The sequence below is a fragment of the Taudactylus pleione genome, unplaced genomic scaffold (assembly GCF_031769625.1).
Source record: "Taudactylus pleione unplaced genomic scaffold, aTauple2 ptg000535l, whole genome shotgun sequence".
NCBI lineage: Eukaryota > Metazoa > Chordata > Amphibia > Anura > Myobatrachidae > Taudactylus > Taudactylus pleione.
Window position 1 is genome coordinate 307429 of NW_028284937.1, and position 22651 is coordinate 330079.

Sequence of the window (22651 nt, forward strand, 5' to 3'; positions counted from 1 at the left end):
GGAGTTTGCCAAAATGCACCTGAAAAACTCTCAGACCATGAGAGACAAAGATTGAACTCTTTGGCGTGAATGCCAGGCGTTATGTTTGGAGGAAACCAGGTACCACTCATCACCAGGCCAATACCATCCCTACAGTGAAGCATGGTGGTGGCAGCATCATGCTGTGGGGATGTTTTTCAGCGGCAGGAATTGGGAGACTAGTCAGGATAGAGGGAAAGATGAATGCAGCAATGTACAGAGACATCCTGGATGAAAACCTGCTCCAGAGCGCTCTTGACTGGGGCGACGGTTCATCTTTCAGCAGGACAACGACCCTAAGCACACAGCCAAGATATCAAAGGAGTGGCTTCGGGACTACTCTGTGAATGTCCTGAGTGGCCCAGCCAGAGCCCAGACTTGAATCCAATTGAACATCTCTGGAGAGATATGTAAATGGCTGTGCACCAACGCTTCCCATCCAACCTGATGGAGGCTGAGAGGTGCTGCAAAGAGGAATGGGCGAAACTGCCCAAAGATAGGTGTGCCAAGCTTGTGGCATCATATTCAAAAAGACTTGTGGCTGTAATTGCTGCCAAAGGTGTATCAACAAAGTTTTGAGCAAAGGCTGTGAATACTTATGTACATGTCATTTCTTAGTTTTTGTTTTTTTTCATTAAATTTGCAAAAATCGGCAACATTTTTTTTACACGTTTTCTTTATGGGGTATTATTGTGTGTAGAATTTTGAGGACAAAAATGAATTTATTCCATTTTGGAATAAGGCTGTAACATAACAAAATGTGGAAAAAGCGAAGCGTTGTGAATACTTTCCGGATGCACAGTGCATCCGGAAAGTATACACGCTTGCAGTGTAAAAATAAAGCTGTCCAGCATTTCTGGGCTACATGCAAAAGTAGCCAGTATTCACCCTGCATGCAAAAAATGTAAATGTACTTGAAAATGCATTGTCAAGGTGCAAAGTTACTTTCTTTTTTTTTTTCTTTGCTCTCAAATCAAAATCAACCTCTATCTGTCCAAAACTATATTACATATATAAAAAGAACACACAGTCTCAGGCAACATAGAGTTTATTAAGTTGTTATAACATTTGGGCTTGTTGATGAAACATAGCTAAATCATTTGGTGAAAACCCCAAGTGGGATCTAGGGTTTCTCAGTGGAAGGATTGATGGTTCATCACTTGGAAACCTTATCTTTAATTTTCTGGAATGTGTCTTTGAAAAAGTTCCTGTTGGAAAATAAAACAAAAACTCATGCATTTAAAAAAGGATAATAGTATGAAATTATGAACACATACATAAAGGTTTTGTTTGTGGAAAATATGTTCTTTGTGTTGAGCATTTTATTGTATGTAGTTGTCATTTAGGATGGAAAGTCTATCTATATCAGGAAGTACTTGAATCTGGACATAACACTAATGATGTTGAATTTGCAAATAAACGTCCGATTGATATAATCAAAACCAGAATGCACATGGAAAGCCAAGCTGTCTTTTTTTAATCTGTAGATAGATACCCCCCAACCACCCCGATATCAGCGGGACAGTCCCGCTTTTGGGACACCGTCCCGCTGTTCCACCGGCAGCCGCAGTATCCCACGGGTGGTCGGGAGGTTGGGATTACCGCATCCATTAAGTTCCGGGAGAGGTTGGGGGAAATCCAGCAGCTGCTGGAGTGCTGGGCTCGCCCTCAGTGTGACGAGTAACAGGGCACAGTCACAGAGCTGTCTTAACAGCAGTGTGGGCCCTGGGCAAAGCAATGCACTGGGGGCTCTACCCACCCATTCATGGGAAACAATGCCTGTCAATTTTTAGTTTATTATCATTCTCACTTGTAGATTCCTCTTATTTCATCCCCGGCATCTCCTGGCTGCCCCTATCTCTTCCCTGGCCCTTCCCCATGAGGCCATTCCTCTTTTTGGGTGCGTTATGTCCCTGTCACTGCCACTGGTCAGACAATCAGAAATGATGTCTGAGTGGGCAGTGGCAGTGACTCAGATACCACTTACTGATACAGACACCACTTCCTGACTGATAACCCTTACTGACACACACACTTGCTGGCATCACTTACTGACACACACACACTGACACTACTTACTGACCCATACATTCACTGACACTGACACCAATTACTTACACACACACTTACTGACAATGACACCACTTACTGACAGATACACTTACTGACAAACACACACTTACTGACACCAGTTGCTGACACACACTTATTAATTTATTATACATTCACACAGCACAAGAACCCCCTCCCCTCCGTGGCCCCCCCTCAGCCATAGACTATAGCAGGAGCAGGTGGGTGATGGAAACATTGTCACAAGCGTGGAATTTAGGAGCTGTGTTCCCGGACTGGGCCTTGGATCTGTATTACTTGGCGCAGACGCTCGCTGGAGGAGACTTGGCTTAATGAAGTTTCTCCGCATGAGAGGGTGCAGCGAACTGACAGGAGTTTGAGGAATGCGGCAGTAACGAGGTAGCTAGGAAGCTACGTGGAGCGGCTGGATAGCCGTGGGTAGACGTTGGCAGCTGAGCGGCTACGTGGAGCGGCTGGATAGCCGTGGGTAGACGTTGGTAGCTGAGCGGCTACGTGGAGCGGCTGGATAGCCGTGGGTAGACGTTGGTAGCTGAGCGGCTACGTGGAGCGGCTGGATAGCCGTGGGTAGACGTTGGTAGCTGAGCGGCTACGTGGAGCGGCTGGATAGCCGTGGGTAGACGTTGGTAGCTGAGTGGCTACGTGGAGCGGCTGGATAGCCGTGGGTAGACGTTGGTAGCTGAGCGGCTACGTGGAGCGGCTGGATAGCCGTGGGTAGACTTGCTTAGCTAAACTAAGAAACTAGTTGCACTGGCAACTTGTGTGAGCATTGGGGATCCTTTTATAGTGGACACTGGGAGCTGACAGGCTGAGAGAGAAGGAGAAGGCTCCTCATTGGTGGTAGTGGGGTCACATGGGCAATCCAAGATGGCCGCGCCCATGGACCGGAGGACAGCGCTTCCTGGAGGTAGTCAGCGGGGACCAGCGGTCAGCAGGAGCCGGCGTGGGAGCAGCACAGCAGCGGGACCCTCCAGAGGACAACAGCGGAGACTGCCTTGGGAGAAGAGGAAGGAGCGTACAGCGCGGGAGCCGGAAGACAGCGCGGGTCAGCGCCCGCACAGGTAAGCGACGGGGTCTGATTCTGGGGTCTCCAGGCCGGCGTGTGACAGTACCCCCTTCTTCAAGAGTGGCCACCGGACACTTCCTTGGTTTATGAGGAAATTTCACATGGAACGCTCTGACCAGACGGGGTGCATGGACATCGAAGGCATTTATCCAGATTCGTTCCTCCGGACCATAATTCTTCCAGTCGATGAGGTATTGAAGATGGTTGTATCGACAACGGGAATCTAAGATTCTGTCAACTTCGAACTCCTCTCCCTGCTGTGTTTGAACACTAGAAGCTTTAGGCAGGACCTTCTGAAATCGGTTTAAGACTAGTGGTTTTAAAAGAGAAATATGGAAAGAACTTGGAATGCGAAGAAATGAAGGAAGCTTTAACTTGTAAGCCACAGGATTCAAGACTTTGATGATTGGGAATGGACCAATGAATCGCGGAGCAAATTTCATCGAGGGTACTCGGAGTCTTAGGTTTCGGGTAGAGAGCCAGACCATATCCCCAGGTCGGAAATTTGGAACCGCTCGTCTTTGGCGGTCAGCAAATCTCTTGTACCGGGCTGACGTTTTAGTCAGGGAGGAACGAACCTTTTCCCAGATGTTGGAGAACCGTTGAAGGGACATTTTGGCCGCAGGCACATCTAATGTGGGAAGAAGAGGGAAATCTGGCACTCGAGGATGTTGACCAAAAACTGTAAAAAAAGGAGTTGAGCTGGTGGACGTGTGATAATGATTATTATGGGCAAATTCGGCCCAAGGAAGAAGTTCAATCCAGTCATCTTGGGAGGAGGAGACAAAAGTGCGCAGGAACTGTTCCAGGTCTTGATTGACCCTTTCGGTCTGACCGTTGGTCTGGGGATGATAAGCGGTAGAAAATTTGAGTTTTACCTGAAGGGCTGAGCAGAGTGACCTCCAGAACTTCGCTACGAACTGTACTCCCCTGTCGGAGATGATCTCTTGAGGAAGGCCGTGGAGCTTGAAGATCTCTTTTATAAAGCTCTGGGCGAGTAGAGGTGCAGACGGAAGCCCAGTAAGTGGTACGAAATGAGCCATTTTAGAAAAACGATCCACGATAACCCAAATTGTGGTGTGGCCCCGAGATGGAGGAAGATCAGAGATGAAATCCATAGGTAGGTGAGTCCATGGCTTAGATGGAATTGCAAGAGGTTGGAGTTGACCGTGTGGAACCCGCCGAGGTATCTTGTGTTGGGCACATTTGATGCATGAAGACACATAAGACCTGACGTCCTTTTTCATCGAAGACCACCAATAGGACCGCTGGATAAATTCTAGGGTTTTATCCATACCCAGGTGACCAGAGAACCGGGAAGCATGAGCCCAATGCAGTAACCTCTTGCGGAGTTCCGGAGCGACGAAAGTCTTCCCAACCAGGGGTATAGAAGATAATTGGGTAGAGGTGAAGAAAGCTGAATTCAAGATTGGTTGGGGCTGTTCCATGGGTAGATCAGGGTTGCTCGTCATGGAACGGGAGAGTGCGTCGGCTTTGAGGTTTTGTGAACCGGGGCGATAGGAGACTTTGAAGTTAAATCTAGAGAAAAACATTGCCCACCGGGCTTGACGAGGGTTCAAGCAATTTGCAGATTTAAGATAAAGGAGGTTCTTATGGTCAGTAAAAATGGTAATGGGGTAATGAGCTCCTTCTAGAAGATATCGCCATTCTTCGAGGGCTAGTTTCATGGCGAGTAACTCTTGATCTCCAATGGTGTAGTTCTTCTCTGCAGGCAAAAACTTCCGGGAAAAGAAACCACAGGGATGAAGTTTTTCATCTTTAAATCGCTGGGAAAGCACTGCACCGACACCTTCAGAGGATGCGTCCACCTCCAGGATAAAGGGCTGGGTGGAGTCTGGTTGCTTTAAGATGGGAGCGGAGATGAAGGCTTGCTTAAGAAGTTGAAATGCAGAGGTAGCTTCGACGGGCCATATAGTTGGATCTGCTCCCTTGCGGGTGAGGGCTGTAATCGGAGCTACCAGAGTCGAGAAACCTTTTACAAACTTGCAATAGTAGTTGGCAAATCCTAGGAATCTTTGTATGGATTTTAAGGAAGAAGGAAGAGACCAATCAAGAATGGCTTGTAGTTTAGACGAATCCATTTGAAGGCCTGTTCCGGAGATAATGTATCCCAGGAATGCTACACTTGAGACCTCAAACAGACACTTCTCTAATTTGCAAAACAGTTGATTGGACCGCAACCTCAGACGGACTTGTTTGACCTGGTCTCGATGAGTTTGGAGGTCTTGAGAAAAAATCAAAATGTCGTCCAAGTAAACGACCACACACTTGTACAAGAGGTCCCGGAAGATTTCATTGACGAAAAACTGGAAGACGGCCGGAGCATTACAGAGGCCGAAGGGCATAACGAGATACTCGTAGTGCCCATCCCTGGTGTTGAAGGCCGTTTTCCATTCATCGCCTGGATGGATACGAATTAAATTATAGGCTCCTCTTAGGTCGAGTTTGGAAAAAACTGTGGCTCCCTTGACTCTATCAAATAACTCTGTAATGAGAGGAAGAGGGTAGCGATTCTTAATAGTTATTTAATTAAGACCCCGGTAGTCAATACACGGGCGCAAGCCACCATCTTTCTTTTTTACGAAGAAAAATCCAGCCCCTGCTGGAGACGTGGAAGGTCGAATGAAGCCTTTATTTAAGTTTTCCGTAATGTACTCCGACATGGCCTGAGTCTCAGGGAGAGATAGAGGGTAGGTTCGGCCTCTAGGAGGATTCTTCCCGGGAATCAGATCTATGGGACAGTACCAATCACGATGGGGAGGTAACAGGTCTGCGCTCTGTTTGCTAAAGACGTCCTGAAACCCATCGTAGGCTTTGGGCAGGTCTGTAGAATCCCGTACAACGGAAGATCTGATAGGTATTACCCGCTGAAGGCAGCCTTTGAAGCAATTGGAACCCCAGGAGATTATTTGCATGGTGGTCCAATCGATTTGAGGTGAATGTCTCTGTAGCCAGGGTAATCCGAGGACTAAAGAATGAGAGGCTTTGGGAATCACTAGGAAGGATAGTTGTTCGGAATGGAGCACCCCAATGGTAAGTTTAAGTGGTGTTGTACGATGGGTGATGGTTCCACTAGAAATGCGACTACCATCAATGGCGGTTAAAGTGATGACTCGAGGCAACGCTTCCATGGGGATTTGATGCTTCTGGACAAATTCAGTAGTGACAAAGTTCTCTGCCGCTCCGGAATCCAGGAGAGCTAATACAGCTTTGGAACCTCGAGGACACTTTAAATGAGCCTATATGGTGGAATCAGACTTCCTTTGTGATTCAATGGCAACTCCTAACTTAACCTCTCTTTCATAAGTTAGGAGGAGGCGTTTCCCGGACGAATGGGACAAGTTTTAACTAAATGTTGAGGAGATCCGCAGTACATACAGAGGTTCTGTCTCTGCCTTTTCTGCCGCTCCTCAGCCGATAAATGAGAGCGGTTGACCTGCATGGGTTCTTCGCCCAGAGGAGGAGAGGGTAAGCGGGAAACTGGACGTGGCCTTCCACGATCAAATCTGCCTCTTTCCAAGGCACGCTCCCTGTGACGGAGATCCACCTTGTTGCAGAGAGAGATTAACCCATCCAAACTGGTTGGAAGGTCACGGGAAGCTAGGTCGTCTTTGAGCCTTTCAGAAAGGCCACTCCAGAAGGCAGCGATGAGGGCATCCTCGTTCCAATTGAGTTCTAAAGCCAGAGTCTGGAACTGGACTACGTATTGGCCGACGGTCCTGCTGCCCTGACGGAGGCGTAGAATATCAGCTGATGCGGAAGTGGTTCTTCCGGGTTCATCAAAGATTTTGCGAAATGTAGCAACAAATTCGGGGTAGTTGGAGAGCAGGGGATCCGACTTCTCCCAAAGGGGCGAGACCCAATCGAGTGCTTGGCCAGAGAGTAGAGAGATGATATATGCCACCCTGGTTCTGGCCGTCGGAAAGTTGGCGGTTTGTAGCTCGAATTGGATTTCGCATTGGTTTAAAAAACCCCTGCATAATTTGGGGTTGCCATCGAACTTGCTCGGAGGGGAGAGCTGAAGACGAGCAGGAGGTAGAACCGGAGGAGCAGGTGACACCACAGGAGGAGAGGCGGCTTGGGAGCCAGCGGGAGCGGGATGAGCCAGTAAGGACTGAATGTTGTCCAGGAGTGACGACATATCTTGGATAAATTGGATCAGCTGAGCCTGAGAGGTCTCCTGTCTTTCCAGACGGGATAGTACATCCTGCGAGGCTTCTATCCCAGATCCTTGACCACTTGCCGAGTCCATCTGGCCAGTGCAAACTGTCACAAGTGTGGAATTTAGGAGCTGTGTTCCCGGACTGGGCCTTGGATCTGTATTACTTGGCGCAGACGCTCGCTGGAGGAGACTTGGCTTAATGAAGTTTCTCCGCATGAGAGGGTGCAGCGAACTGACAGGAGTTTGAGGAATGCGGCAGTAACGAGGTAGCTAGGAAGCTACGTGGAGCGGCTGGATAGCCGTGGGTAGACGTTGGCAGCTGAGTGGCTACGTGGAGCGGCTGGATAGCCGTGGGTAGACGTTGGTAGCTGAGTGGCTACGTGGAGCGGCTGGTTAGCCGTGGGTAGACGTTGGTAGCTGAGTGGCTACGTGGAGCGGCTGGATAGCCGTGGGTAGACGTTGGTAGCTGAGCGGCTACGTGGAGCGGCTGGATAGCCGTGGGTAGACGTTGGTAGCTGAGTGGCTACGTGGAGCGGCTGGATAGCCGTGGGTAGACGTTGGTAGCTGAGTGGCTACGTGGAGCGGCTGGATAGCCGTGGGTAGACGTTGGTAGCTGAGCGCCTACGTGGAGCGGCTGGATAGCCGTGGGTAGACGTTGGTAGCTGAGTGGCTACGTGGAGCGGCTGGATAGCCGTGGGTAGACGTTGGTAGCTGATCGGCTACGTGGAGCGGCTGGATAGCCGTGGGTAGACTTGCTTAGCTAAACTAAGAAACTAGTTGCACTGGCAACTTGTGTGAGCATTGGGGATCCTTTTATAGTGGACACTGGGAGCTGACAGGCTGAGAGAGAAGGAGAAGGCTCCTCATTGGTGGTAGTGGGGTCACATGGGCAATCCAAGATGGCCGCGCCCATGGACCGGAGGACAGCGCTTCCTGGAGGTAGTCAGCGGGGACCAGCGGTCAGCAGGAGCCGGCGTGGGAGCAGCACAGCAGCGGGACCCTCCAGAGGACAACAGCGGAGACTGCCTTGGGAGAAAAGGAAGGAGCGTACAGCGCGGGAGCCGGAAGACAGCGCGGGTCAGCGCCCGCACAGGTAAGCAACGGGGTCTGATTCTGGGGTCTCCAGGCCGGCGTGTGACAAACATCAAACTCTCCCCCAACCCCCCACCCATGTATACTATAGCAGGAGGGGGATGAAAACATCAAACACCCCCTCCCCCCCACTAACGTATACTATAGCAGTAGGGTTATGAAAACATCAAACACCCCCCTCCGCTGCCCCCCTCCCCTGTAGATCATAGCGAGAGCAGATGGGTGATGGATACATCAAACACTCCCTCCCATCCCCCGCATATGGCCTTGACAGTATGGCACTCACCTTTTAATATTATGCTCTCTCCGGACTTCAGCATGGAGGGCACCTCAGCTTCTTCTGGCTCCTGTCTCTGTGTGTGACGTCACACGCAGCACACAGCAGGGGAGAGGAGGGCTGTGAGTCAGAGCGGCACCCGGCAGCTGTCAAATCAATGAGCTGACAGTCTGCTGGGGCTAAACTATATAACAAGCCTCCTATCTACAGCCCTATCGGCTGGACCCGGGATCGCTCGTCACCAAGGAAGGGAGGGAGAGGGGTAGGGGGCCTTGCGGATCGGAACACAGTGCTTTAAAAACAAAAAAATTGCCAACTGGCCACGGCTGCAGGGGGGCTGGCGGGCCCTTTGAAGCTTCGAGCCCTTGGGAAACTGCCCATCAAGCCCAATGGAAGAGACGGCCCTGCACGGTCATACATCAGGAGACATGGCCTAGCCACACACCCTTTTGAGCACACACCCTTCAGCACACGCAAGCAGTCCTGCTGCAGACTTTATCAATGTTGAGTGATATGTGCATGTCTTGACCACTCTTCTTTCTAAACTGAAGACTCTAGGACGAATCCATTGAGTAGAGTTTTAATGCACTTATTGTGTTGTTGTCATTAGGTTAGAGGGAACAGAACAGAGCGATCAGGGCAGAGGTATTTCTCAACTTGGATAACTGTTTTTGAGTCTTTCCTGAATATGGAGAAGCAGATTCAGGCCCCTATTTAACAACGATGCATAACCCCTATAGCGCTCGCTAACTGGGTTATGCTAGGTTTCTGATTTAATAAACAGCGGTAATCTGTTTGTCAAGCAACGCTCTCGCCATCTTATAGATGGCAAGAGCGATGCGGTCCCCAGGGCCGGATTAACAATGGGGCGGGTGGAGCTACAGCTCCAGGCCTCCCATTAAAAATAGGCCCACATACACTGGCTGCGGTGGAGACAGGAAAAAAAAAATTTTTTTTTTTTTTCCTGTCACCACCACCCCAACTAACTCTTCCCCCGGCCGCCTGCAGCTAAGTTTATTAAGTTTATCCCTTTCCACAACCCCTTGCCCACCTCCCATCCCTTCCCCTCGGCCGGTGGACGGACCGGCCGGCCGTAGCCCCGCCCACCTCTGACCCGCCGAAGCTCCGCCCCCGACTCATCCGAAGCTCCGCCCACTGACCCTCCTGCTCCCACCATCCTGCCACCTAGCTCAGGATTCCTGCCACAGGGGGGGGGGGGGGGGGGGGAGAGAGAGAGAGAGAGAGAGAGAGAGAGAGAGAGAGAGAGAGAGAGAGAGAGAGAGAGAGAGAGATTAGATTTAAAGAGGCGCACTCACCAGACTAGTTTAGAAATCGTAGAAAAAATTCCAACACTTTATTTATTCATAGGAATACCCAAGGTAGCCATAGGTCGACGTTTCGGTCCCTGCAAGGACCTTTCTCAAGACCACCACTTCAGCATAAAGTCAGCACCATGTGAACATGACTTTATGCTGAAGTGGTGGTCTTCAGAAAGGTCCTTGCAGGGACCGAAACGTCGACCTATGGCTACCTTGGGTATTCCTATGAATAAATAAAGTGTTGGAATTTTTTCTACGATTTCCAAACTAGTCTGGTGAGTGCGCTTCTTTAAATCTAACTATTGTGGACTGGGTCTTATGAACAAAGCCTGAAGAGCACCCCAGCTGTAGCAGACTTCTAAAAGTGAGTGCTACTCCAAGATCTATATATATATATATATATATATATATATATAATATATATATACACTATGTGTGTGTGTATATATATATATATATATATATATATGTGTGTATGTATGTATATATATATATATATATATATATAGAGTGTGTATGTGTGTGTATATATATATATATATATATATATACTGGGGCATATTTATAATGGGTACAGGGTGTGCGGTGCATACGGGCCCCTGGGTCCAGGAGGGGCCCGCACCGCACACCCTGCTCCCATATTATACTTACCACTCAGGAGTCCCACGTCGGCGCTGGTGTCAGCACTGTAAAAAATGACTGGAAAAAGGCCGCCGTGGCAATTTTCCCGTTGTTTTGCACATGCTCAGTAAAGGGGAATTGGCCGCCACAGCCATTTTCTTGGTGACCTGTGCATGCACTATAGACTCTGGACACACTCTAGTGCCCAAAGTCTTATCAGTGCGACACTACGCTCAATGGGCTCGATTCAATTAAATGCTAAGTGAATAGCACTGGGAATGAGCTCCCGGCGCTATTCAATTCAGCGCGCTGTTAGGTCAGGGAATGGCCATTCTCGCACCTTAAACAGGGTGTTTAGTTGCGAGAACAGGCATTCTCCAACTAAACTTCCCAGCGCGATGCTGTTTTCCCGGCGCTAAGGGCAGAAAACAGCGTCGCGTCTGGACTTTTGTCGGATTTCTGCTCGCATCCCAGGAGGTATGCGAGAAGAGATCCTTAGTCGGACTCAGCAGCATAATGAATTGAATAGCTCCGGGAGCTGATTCCCCGCGCTATTCACTTCGCATTTAATAGAATTGAGCCCAATGTATATAATTATATATATATTATATATATATATATATATACCGTATATACTCGAGTATAAGCCGAGTTTTTCAGCACAAAAAATGTGCTGAAAAAGTAACCCCTCGGCTTATACTCGAGTCAAGTGTAGCGCTGACCGGACGGAGTTCGGTCAGCGCTACACACTGCCAAACACACAGCCGCCGGAGCTGGCAGCTGCGTGTTTGGTGTAATCAGCAGCCGCTGAGAGTCTGTCAGACTCTCAGCGGCTGCTGCTGCTCCCACTGCGGGAGCCATCTTCCGGGTTTCGCAGTGGGTGATGGGAGACACGTCGTCATGACGACGTCTCTCCCATGCAAAGCGGCCGGAGGAGCGGACAGCGGCGGGACCAGGAGCGGGAGTTCAGCTAAGTGATTTTTTTTTTAATCTTTTCACGTCTCTCTCTACTGGGGGGGGGGGGACTACAGGGGGCACTACCAGGGGGCGATGACTACTGGGGGCACTACCAGGGGGCGATGACTACAGGGGCACTACCAGGGGGCATTATCAGGGGGCACTACCAGGGGGCGATTACTACAGGGGGCACTACCAAGGGGCATTATCAGGGGGCGATTACTACAGGGGGCACTAAAAGGGGGGATTACCACTGGGGGAACTACAAGGGGGGGATTACTACAGGGGGCACTAAAAGGGGGGATTACTACAGGGGGCACTAAAAGGGGGGATTACCACTGGGGGAACTACCAGGGGAGGATTACTACAGGGGGCACTACCAGTGGGGGATTACTACAGGGGGAACTAAAAGGGGGGATTACTACTGGGGGTACTACCAGGGGGGGATTACTACTGGAGGCACTGAAAGGGGGGATTACCACTGGGGGCACAACCAGGGGGAATTACTACTGAGGGCACTACCAGCTGCTGCCATTTCCCACACTAGGCTTATACTCGAGTCAGTAAGTTTTCCCAGTTTTTTGGGGTAAAAGTAGGCTTATATTCGGGTCGACTTATACTCGAGTGTATACGGTAATATAAAAATTGAGAGTGGTGTTTGGAGGGAAGGAGAGAGAGTGGGGGATTTCCAACAGTGGCCGCTTAGTTTTAAGGTAGGCGCCAGCAATACCTTCCATGGAACTAAACACACCCACAGCACAGGCCACATCCCTATGTAAACCACACCTACACCACATTGGTCATGACCCCACATCACCAGTCACACTGCTGCGGCACTTGTCACACCCCCAACAGCGGCACACAATAGGCCCCTCATGAACTTCAGCTCCAGGCCAATGTGGACGTTAATCTGGCACTGGCGGTCCCCATTGCCGGTAATGGAGACCCGGCGGTGCCTTTCTGGCTTCATCGAAGCTTTCCAGGCACTGCCGGGTCCCCGTGTCATGCGCATGCGCAGGCCAGTGAGCCCCATTGCTGGCGCACAATTTGGGAAATGCTGAATTACTGAATTTTTTAACGAGTTTAAATAAGACTATGGGGCATATTTACAAATAGGCAGCAATATGCCTGATTTTATTATATCAATAATCTATCAATAAATTATTGCCAGGGCAGCTAAGCAATAGTATTAACATAATGATATACCGGGCTCAGGAGATATGCACGAGTGACACGGCTAGCTGGTGGAATTAAAAAAATGAAAAACCTTTCGACATTGAAAAAATTATTCAAATAACAAAACAATTTTTTAAATGCTTTTCCTCTGTTATTGCCGTCCTGAGCCGGCGATAACTGGTAAGTACTGTATCGGTATAGCAGTGATTGTTAAATTGGCTTCCCTATGCAAAGCATGAGGAGTTATAGTCAGTGAAACCCAGCGAATGGTGTAACTGGCGCTACAGTAATTCATTGATGTATAGTTCAAAGCAGAGTCGAACTGAGGAATGAAGGGTCCACCGGTAGGGGTAGGGGCCGCGCTTATGGTGTGTGGACAGCCATCACAGAGGCTTGGCTAACCATTAGAGAGTGCATAGTCTGGACCCCTATATATATCGCATTAGGGATCCTTCACTTCTATCACATTGCAGGGTCAGGCTTCTTTAGGAGCACCTGTCCCTGAATGTGATTTTTAATACATAATAATTAATAATCTTAATTTTCTTATTGCCACAAATAAACAAAATAATAATTATTTCCCTAAAACTCAACAAGAACTGCATTAGGTCTAGTAAAGGAGAAATACATGCCAATTGTATCTAGGCTCTTGCCGCTGGGATCATGGGATGACTCAATTGTAGGTTAGTGAATGAATGCAGAGTTCATTATGTTAAAGCCCACCGCCAACAAGAGGAGGGGACAGGGGTGTGTCAGGAATACACATTTTGATTGGCAGGAGGGCGAATCTTGGGGGTGTAGTATAATAGATGGACAATGTTTAGATCAATAGTCAATAAGATGACACCAGATGGTCGACAGGTAATAGGTTGACATGGTCAAAAGGTTGAAAGGAACAGAAGGTCGACAGTGCAGAAGGTCGACAGGGTTAAGAGGTCGACAGGTTCAAATGTTCGACACAAAATTGGTCAACAATTTGTTTTTGTAATTTAACTCTAATCCTAAACCTTACCCTAGTGCTTAAACATAACCCTAGCCTAACCCCTCCCCCTAGTGCCTAACCCTAATCGACCCCTCCGGAAGCCTAACCTTCCCCCAAGTGCCTATCCCTAACTCTCACCCTAACCTTAAAATTTTTTTACAAATCATGAAAAGAACATGTCGACTATTTTATTTTGTGTCGCCCATGTGTGTGTTGATCATTTGAACTTGTTGACCTTTTAACCTTGTTGACCTTCTGCACTGTTGACCACTTGTCAGTTGACCTTTTGATCATGTCAACCTATTACCTGTCGACCATCTGGTATCAACCTATTGACTATCGATCTAAACAATAGCCGATCTTCCATCTGGATACCGAATCCTGGTGTAGCTTCTATAGAAACAAACCAAGCACCAATGTTCCATGGTCCTGCTCCACCAGGAAACTGACACTAGAGGAGGGGATGGGGCCCTCAGGCAGTTAGTCCCCCTGTGATTTGCCCTTTAGCCTGTGGGACTGTCCGAACCTGGTTCAAAGTCCTAATGCTGTTGAAAACACTCAGTTACGCTGTTTATAGGGATTTTTCACCCTGTGATAAATATTGGATCTCAATTCACAAAAATGGTAATAAATAATGCATATACTTTAGTTTTGTGCCCAAATTACTTCCTTCTACTCTAGGACAACCACTGACCATTGTATTAAGCAGGGCCCCAGCATTTACAATTATTCCCCAAAAGCCAGAGTGTGACCCCCCAGACCACAGTATGCTGCACTCTAGCGGGCGCACTAATGACTGACTGCACATAGAGCATATACTGTACCTGAGAGGCATCTACTTCCTAGCTCTCTTTTCTGAAAAAACTCTCAGCATGGCTTTCCTCTAACCACAGTACAGCACAGTACAGGAGCACTGATAGCTGGTAACAACTGTTATTGCGACCACTTTAGGGCATAGTTGACTACCTTCTAAAATCTCTTCCCGGGAGAAGCCCAGATAAGAGAAGCAGGAGGGTGGCAACGGGGGCGAGGCATGACAATTTGCATCATTAAGCCCCGCCCCTCGTGGTAAAATTGCCACGATTGGCTTTAATTTGCATAGGGGGTGGGGCCAAATGACGTGATCCATGTAGAATCACGCCTTAAGCCCCGCCCCCTACACGGAGACCCGCGATCGCCGCAAGAATTCTCATTCTGCCCACTTCACTAGGAAAAATACAGGGAGAATGTGTCTGTGCATGGGCTTCCGCCAGATACCGCAACCATCCCGCCCCCCCACCCCTCATGCCCATCCCACCTCCTCCGCTCAGCTTGTACTTGCCTTGGTGATCGGTGCTCCAATGATGTCCTCTGGGGCTCCGGTCAGCTGGTCTCCTGTCTCCTGCACTGTAACCCCGGTCAGCTGCTGTATGCAGCAGCTGACCAGGGACACCTGCAGGAGCCCGGATACCAGCTGACTGGAGCCCCAAAGGAAATCACCGGAGCACTGATCATCATTTCCTGGATGCAGGTAAGTTTTTTTTGTTTTTTTTAAGTGATCAGCTTGTAGTTTATTTTAACCACACAGCTGATCACAGGGGCCGTCTCCCGGCTCTGCTCTGCCTGTTAAAGCAAAACAGGAGTCGGGGAACCGGGGAAAACCCTGGATAACACCATCTCCAGGTGGCGTTATTATCACAGGGCTTCCCCCGATACTTTTAGAAAATCTGGGCAGATCACATTTCCCATTCCAAGTATGGGAAATGTGATCTGCTTACTAAAAATATGTGATAATTAGCGTTTGGAGTAGAATTTTGCGAATTCTACTCCAATTGCCCTTTAGTAAATTCATATGATACTAAAATAATGTGAAAAGGGTTTTAAAACAGCCATTTTCACATTATTTTAGTAAAAATAATGTTATTAAATAGACTCCTATGTGAGTAATGCCTTATATGTCTGAAAGGATTTGTTTATGGCATAGAATCAGGTGGTAAGAGGGTTAACTGTCCATGACTAACCTTGCTTTGATCATTATTTCACTTTCATGTATTTCTTTAATTGCAGCCTTGGTCTTCTCACCCACTTTGGTGGCTGCTTCCTTGACGGACTCTGCAAAGCTCTCAAAATGCCCCTTTATGGAGGGCTCATCGCTCTCTGCAGAGCTAGGCTCTAAAACACAGAAGGAGGCAATAAACAAAGGATGATGAAATGATTGGACAGAAGAGAATTGTGGGGAATGTTTTGCAATCATACTATTAAAAACGAATAATCCGACAACTTTCCAATAATGTGCATTGCATGGAAAGCATCTTTCTATTCTTTTACATCATAATTGTAGGTACGTGACGTAATGACCCTTTTTTTATTTCTGTCAGATTACGAATAATCAAGTTTAAAATGGTCAGATTGTAACGTACGTCCTCTAATTAGGGGCCAGTGCAGGATTTCAAGATGGGGGTTTCCAAATGCTTGATATTAGAGCCAGTGTGGCCAGCTCATGAAGAGGGCATAATTAGCATTTAACATGCTATAGTCTGCCTCACACAAAGTGCAGTATATGTAATACCTCAGAGTCAGTACAGTACAAGTACAGGGCTAAGAGTCACAGTAAGCCTTTAGATGTGGCAGTAGGGCCAGCTCGCTGAATGGGCTTTTCTTTTCAATGTGGGCACTATTTTATCATGTAAGTCCCCTGATCAGCGAAGCATTGGAACAAGTCCGGGAATCTGGGAGAGTGGCAGAAGAACCTAGCCCCAGTCCTTAGCATATATGTACACTGGATAGTCTATGTAAAACAGTATTAATAATTAACACTATATATGGTCTATAGTATACACCAGTGGTTCCCAAACTTTTTTGAATCACGGCGCCCTAGAGTATCACCATTTATAGCAACCGTGGGCCAAAAATTTCTTATTGAGAAATTCAGCAAAAATTAAATGAAATAAATTGTGCTTATATGTCACCCTGAAGTTCAGCTATGTGATGGTGGACAGGGCTGCGCTTCTTTTTTTTTGTACACATATTTTTTGGTTGGCATCCATTAGAACTGGTCTTGCCCATCACACTGACTAAAAATAATTTTATTTGGTAGCAGACCACCACCCCGTTGCACCCATGCAAGTGTCCTGAGGTACCCCAGGGTGCCACGGCATCCAGCTTGGGAACCACTGGTATACACTGACGGAGAGAGAGTCTGAAAAATGAACTGTATTAAACATATTTATCTCATATAAATATAATAAGTGGTAAGGAAAATGAAAAACATACCATAATAAATATATATACATAGTATAACCAGTAGGAGACAGAACTCATGGTAGGATGTCTGTCTCTTCTTGTTGGCAGCTGCTCTCTGGTCTCTCTGCTCTGGTGCTCTAAGCGCTCAGATTTATTTTCATGGGGGTCTGTCTGTATATCTGTATGAGAATGATTACACCTTACTTTAAGACGTACCTGCCAGCACAGAGAGAGCAACAAGAACCACAGACACTGCGAGTAGAAGCTTCATCTTCACCACAGCTGGAGACAACAACCTTAGAAGACGATAGGAAGGTATAGGCTAGAGTTTCACATGGTTACATATTCTTACAAATTAGACTAAAAAAATTAAGCAGTTTATTGATAATAGTAGCTACTCTATCATTAGTAATATATTTGTCTATGTGGCAACAGCAAAGTCAATGCTATCCCAAGCTACCTTGTGACTCGGCAGAGACCCGAGATGCCTTATTGCACTGTGGACACCATAATGATACAAATTGTGGCATAATAAAGAGGTGGGGCAGAGCCAGAATAGTAACATTTGCTGCGAGTTGTGTCATCAAGCCCCCGCTCTGCCCAATTTACTAGGCAAGTGGGCGGAATCTGGGAGGGTTCCTTGCTCGGGATCGGTATGATTTACCACCGGACGCATGTCCAGCGGTTCAAATACCGAAACTAGAGGACCGGCACCAGTGAAGATTCCGACTGCACTAAAGGTAAGCACTGACTTATCTAACGCCCCCCCCCAACCCTAACCCTCCTTTAGGGGTGCCTAACCCTAACCTCCCTCCCTAATGTCTAACCGCCCTATAAGTGTCTAAACCTAACCACCCCTTCCCCGCTGCCTTCTGGGAGTGATGGTGTACTCCCTGAATTTGGACTTCCTATAGAATAGGGAAGTATGAGTTAGCTGCACAGGACACGGCTGGTGTTTTGCAAAGCCCAGCCACCTCCCCTCATCCTTCTCTCTACTGGTTATGTACGAAGCAGATGTATTTAAATTTGTGTAAGTGGCCCTTTAATTTGATTGTTGACCTAATATTGATCAGACATGAGTAGCTTTAATCTGTTGTTTTATATTGTATATTGTCCTTATAACTTGTTGTTTGTTGTTTTTTTGTTCTTCCAGCTGTTAGAAGCTGAGCAATACCTGGAGGGCCTAATGCCACTTATTGGTTGTACAGAGTGTTTAAGTCGCCTTTCATGTTTCTTCACAGAATCCATCTTAGATTATCCTGTCTGGAATTTAAGATTTACAAATTCCAGCACTTGTTTTTGTGTTACGGAGATGTCGTGGCATGTGTCAAAGACCTTCTTAACCTCTCTAAAATATTCTACCCGATTACCACCCCTCTGCCCCATTCACACAAAACATGTGTTTTACCATTGCAAAAAAGTGACAAAATATTTGTAAAAAAAATATATTTTAGCATCTTTTGTACAAGAAAAAAAAATGCTGTATTTGAATAATAAAGCTTGTTTTTCTCTGCACTGCATTTGCTATTACCATCCTGAGATGGCGACAGCAATGAAGGACAGGCGACGATACGGGTACCGCTGTCCGTGAGAAATTTGAGGTGCGTAGCTTTGCCATACTTTGCATGGGGAAGTTATTGCAGGACATTCCCTCGATGGCTATCATTGGCCAAATCCGGCGAGGGCTATCGCAGTCTGCGAGGTGTGTTATGTAAGGAAAGTTCCTAACTCCTAGAGAAAACAGCCGAATTGGCACGATTTAGGAATCTTCTCCAATTGATAAATCCTCCCCAAAGCTGTTTAGGGACTATATGAAAGGCAGATGTAGTTTGTGTATGCAGTGAGATTTGTGATATCCTACTAGTTATAAAAAAACAACCTTGATTTACTACTGAAAAACTAATTAGCAATCAATGTTCATATAAACAGCCAGCTCAGTATGGAACCTCTAAGTACCCAAACCGTGATCCGCCCATTGCAACAGACCTATAAGGGTTGGTTTAAATAAACATTTGACTCTGTTTTGTAAGGGTTGTTTCACATGCATAGCATAAACAATTGTCAAATCGACAATTTAGGCAATGCTCCAGTCCACCCAAAAAATACCCAATCTGTCTAATCTACAACCATTTCAGCTAATGATACACTGAGGGGTATATTTACTAAAGTGTGGGTTTTTAGAAGTAGACTTGCCTAGCAACGCCCACTTGCCTAGCAACCAATCAGATTCTACTTAACATTTATCTAGCACCTTATAGAAGATAATATAGCTAGAATCTGATTGGTTGCTATGGGCAACATCTCCACTTCTAAAAATCTGCACTTACATATCCCTCAGTCTCCAGCAGATTGTGCATTGATCATACGCATAAATCAGGACTCTTTGTCAGTACTGTACACAATAATCCAAAAAATAGCTAGGGAAAAAGCTTTTCCAGACTTCAGCGTCTTTTAATACTGGCAGGAAAAGAACGATGCTGAAAAAAGCTCTACATACATAGTGGCCAAGTAGTGTTTCAGTAGCTGTGTACAGTAATTGATCATGTACCATATGCTTTAAGAATAACAGATTTCAATGAAAAACTTTTTTTTGTTGTTTTTTTTTGCTTGAGCTGTTTTCCTGCTGGCCACCATGTAGGCAAACTCAACTCCATTCAAAACAAAAACAAAATGTAAGAAAAAAGTAACAGAGAATAAAAATATAATGTGCATAGGAGCCAGCAGTGGTTATTTAAGCACCACTAATATTTGCGCTGCCACAAAAAATTTCTCTGGCATTTTTTCAATTACTGTATATGGGGTGGTTGGATAAGCAGAGCACCCTTGATAATTTTTAAAAAAGTTGCCTCCTATGCTCATGTGAAACCATGTTTCAATGCCGGGACAATCCCCCTTACCCAATTTGGGGCTGATGCTGAGTCAAATGCAAGTCACTTTGGCGTACGGACTGTGCGTGTGTTTGCGCTGTACATGTTTACTTGCGGCCAGATGTTATCAGGGTAGGCTTTGTGAGGGCGAGACCAGGGTGTATAGAACAACTACGGGTTATGTAAAGTTAAGCGTACATGTAAAATTTAAATACTGTACAACTGTTTTCAGATGCACTTTTTACACCAAAGATAGGGCTGGCATAAGTGCGCAGATGGTGTTTTAACATAACTGATCCATCTGAAAGCTATAATTCCTGACTTACCTCTTTGGGTAGTATTGGAGATATTAAGGGAGACAGTGGAACACCTGCTTGCAATGGGTCACCAAAATGTAAATTAAAAAAATTATATTAGAAAAGACCATCATCAGAGACCAACCCTAAAACACAAGCACCCCTTAGCAATAATTGATAGTTTAATGGGCACACTTGGTAGTTTTAACAAAACGATGGCATATACAGAAACATACTAAAGTGTCATCTCACTAATATCAACAAACTTGGGGGTACATATACTAAAGTGCAGGGTACTTGTGTACTTTACGGACTAATTGCTGAGAAAACCCAATGAATGTTTTAAATGGTACTTGTGTACTTTACGTACACAAGTACTGAAAGTTGTCCCCACCTAAAGAAGAAAGTTGTCCCCTCGCGGGTTCGCTGAGTTAAATGCAAGTCACTTTGGCGTACGGACTGTGCGTGTGTTTGCGCTGAGCATGTTTACTTGCGGCCAGATGTTATCAGTGTGTTCGCACCTAGGCTAGGCTTTGTGATGGTGAGACAAGGATGTATAGAACAACTACGGGCTATGTAAGACCCTGATGTCATCAGCCAGTGTCCAGCATCATTCCCTACCATACAAGTGGGCATAGAGGGGGAACATAACCTTGAAGTGAGCCACCGAGCCCGAAGCGTGGTGAGCGCAGCGAGCCCGCAATGGGACAACTTTCTTCTTTAGGTGGGGACAACTTTCGGTACTTGTGTACGTAAAGTACAAATTTATTGGGTTCTCTCTGCAATGAGTCCATAAAGTACACAAGTACCAAGTGTCGTTTTTAGAAGTGGAAATGTTGCTCAGAGCAACCAATCAGATTTTAATTACCGTATATACTCGAGTATAAGCCGAGTTTTTCAGCACAGCTAGAATATAATTGGTTGCTATAGCTCTAAAAACCTGCACTTTAGTAAATAACCCCCTTGGAGTACAGGCTGCACCCAATTATAATAACAACAACATCAGCATATATAGATGATCCGTAATCTACATCAGTTTATGCTATTGAGGTCTGATAACAATATTTCAGCTAAATTACAATATAGGTTGAAAATTAGCAAAATAACTGATTTTTTAGAACTAAACAGACTATAAAAGAGAGAATTAGGAAACAGCCCATCTCCTGTTATTGTCTCATTTAGATAGTTATATATAATTATTTTAGACTGCATTACACAACCCCTAGCATACTGTACCTTGCCCTGTTTACACATAGGAGACAACACACAAATCTGCTCAGTACGTACCTGACAGCATACAAAGAGCTTCTGATCCCCTGATTACAGCCAGGGATCCTCTTATGAGCCCAGTCTCCTCCCACAGTTTGTAACACCCACACTATTCACATGAAGGGCGAGGTGTGCAATTTGTGATTTAAATATGGGGCATCTCTGAAGTTATTTGGGAGTTTCTTGTACAGAGGAACCAATCGTTTCTGATGGCACTGTATGTTACAGGCGACATTAACATCATAGTGACAGTCAGTAAAAGCCATGTTATATTTACATTAGTAAATAAAAGTAAGTAGTAAGTTGTCACTACAGTAATACACAAAAGTGCAGCTAGAATGCCTGTAAGATAATGGGGAAAATGTATCACACCTTTGAGTGGAGAAGTTGCCCATAGCAACCAATCAGCTTAAAAGATCGCTTGAAACTATGGTTGCTATGGTAAACTTCTCCACTTTATCTTTCTCGAAGATTTGATACATCTTGTAAGTAACATCTTTATTAAAAACCCTCATAAGCATAGATATGTATGTCAGTAAATTAAACATCTCCTAAAAATGACTTTCATTGCCTAACAACCCTGTGCATGGGTAAAGAAGCTGCTTAGCGATGGTTTGTGAGGGGCCTATTTATCATTCAATATTTGCAGCATTATCCCCTGAAAACATATCACCCCAATGTATGTGTCCTCCATTTCCGACAGCAGCTGCAACCCCCATAGGTTTCTTTGGGGCTGCGAATTTGTCAGATTTACCAAGCTCTGGAATGTGAAGCAGTTGCTGTAGTCTGTGGGTTATTGTTTTAGCCTAACCCATACCTCCCAACTTTTAAATCTCATCATGCGGGACATATTGTGCGCCGTAGGCATGTGTGCCCGAAAAGGGCATGTAAAATCATGTAAAGGGGCGGAGCTTCGGTGAAACGGGTACTGAGCCTTGCGGCACCCCCATTTATGTCACTATGGGGGCGTGCCCAGCACTCTCCGAGATGCTGGGAAGCCCCCACGCTCTCCCTACACTACTGAATAGATGCCGTGCGCATGCGCGCAGAATCTATTCTACCTCTGCTTTCCCACTGCGGAGCGGCGGTTTGTGCTCCTCCCAACTTCCCCCTCACCACAGAAAACTGCGGCCCAAAAGTGGGACAGTAGGACAATCCCAGAAATAAGGTTGGGAGGTATGCTAAACCTAACCCTTACCCCCCCCCCCCTTCAGCTAG

The 22651-nt window shown here is 46.5% G+C and overlaps 1 protein-coding gene across 1 annotated transcript; it reads right to left on the minus strand.

Moving 5' to 3' along the window:
* Positions 1-1048: 1048 nt before the first annotated feature.
* APOC1 (apolipoprotein C1) lies at positions 1049-21490 on the minus strand. Its single transcript, XM_088450973.1, has 5 exons — positions 21452-21490; positions 20195-20238; positions 17218-17297; positions 15780-15930; positions 1049-1226 (listed from the first exon to the last, which is right to left on the minus strand). The coding sequence occupies exons 3-5, from the start codon at positions 17270-17272 to the stop codon at positions 1175-1177; spliced, it is 258 nt and encodes an 85-aa protein (XP_088307099.1). The 5' UTR covers positions 17273-17297; positions 20195-20238; positions 21452-21490; the 3' UTR covers positions 1049-1174.
* Between the last annotated feature and the right edge of the window lie 1161 nt (positions 21491-22651).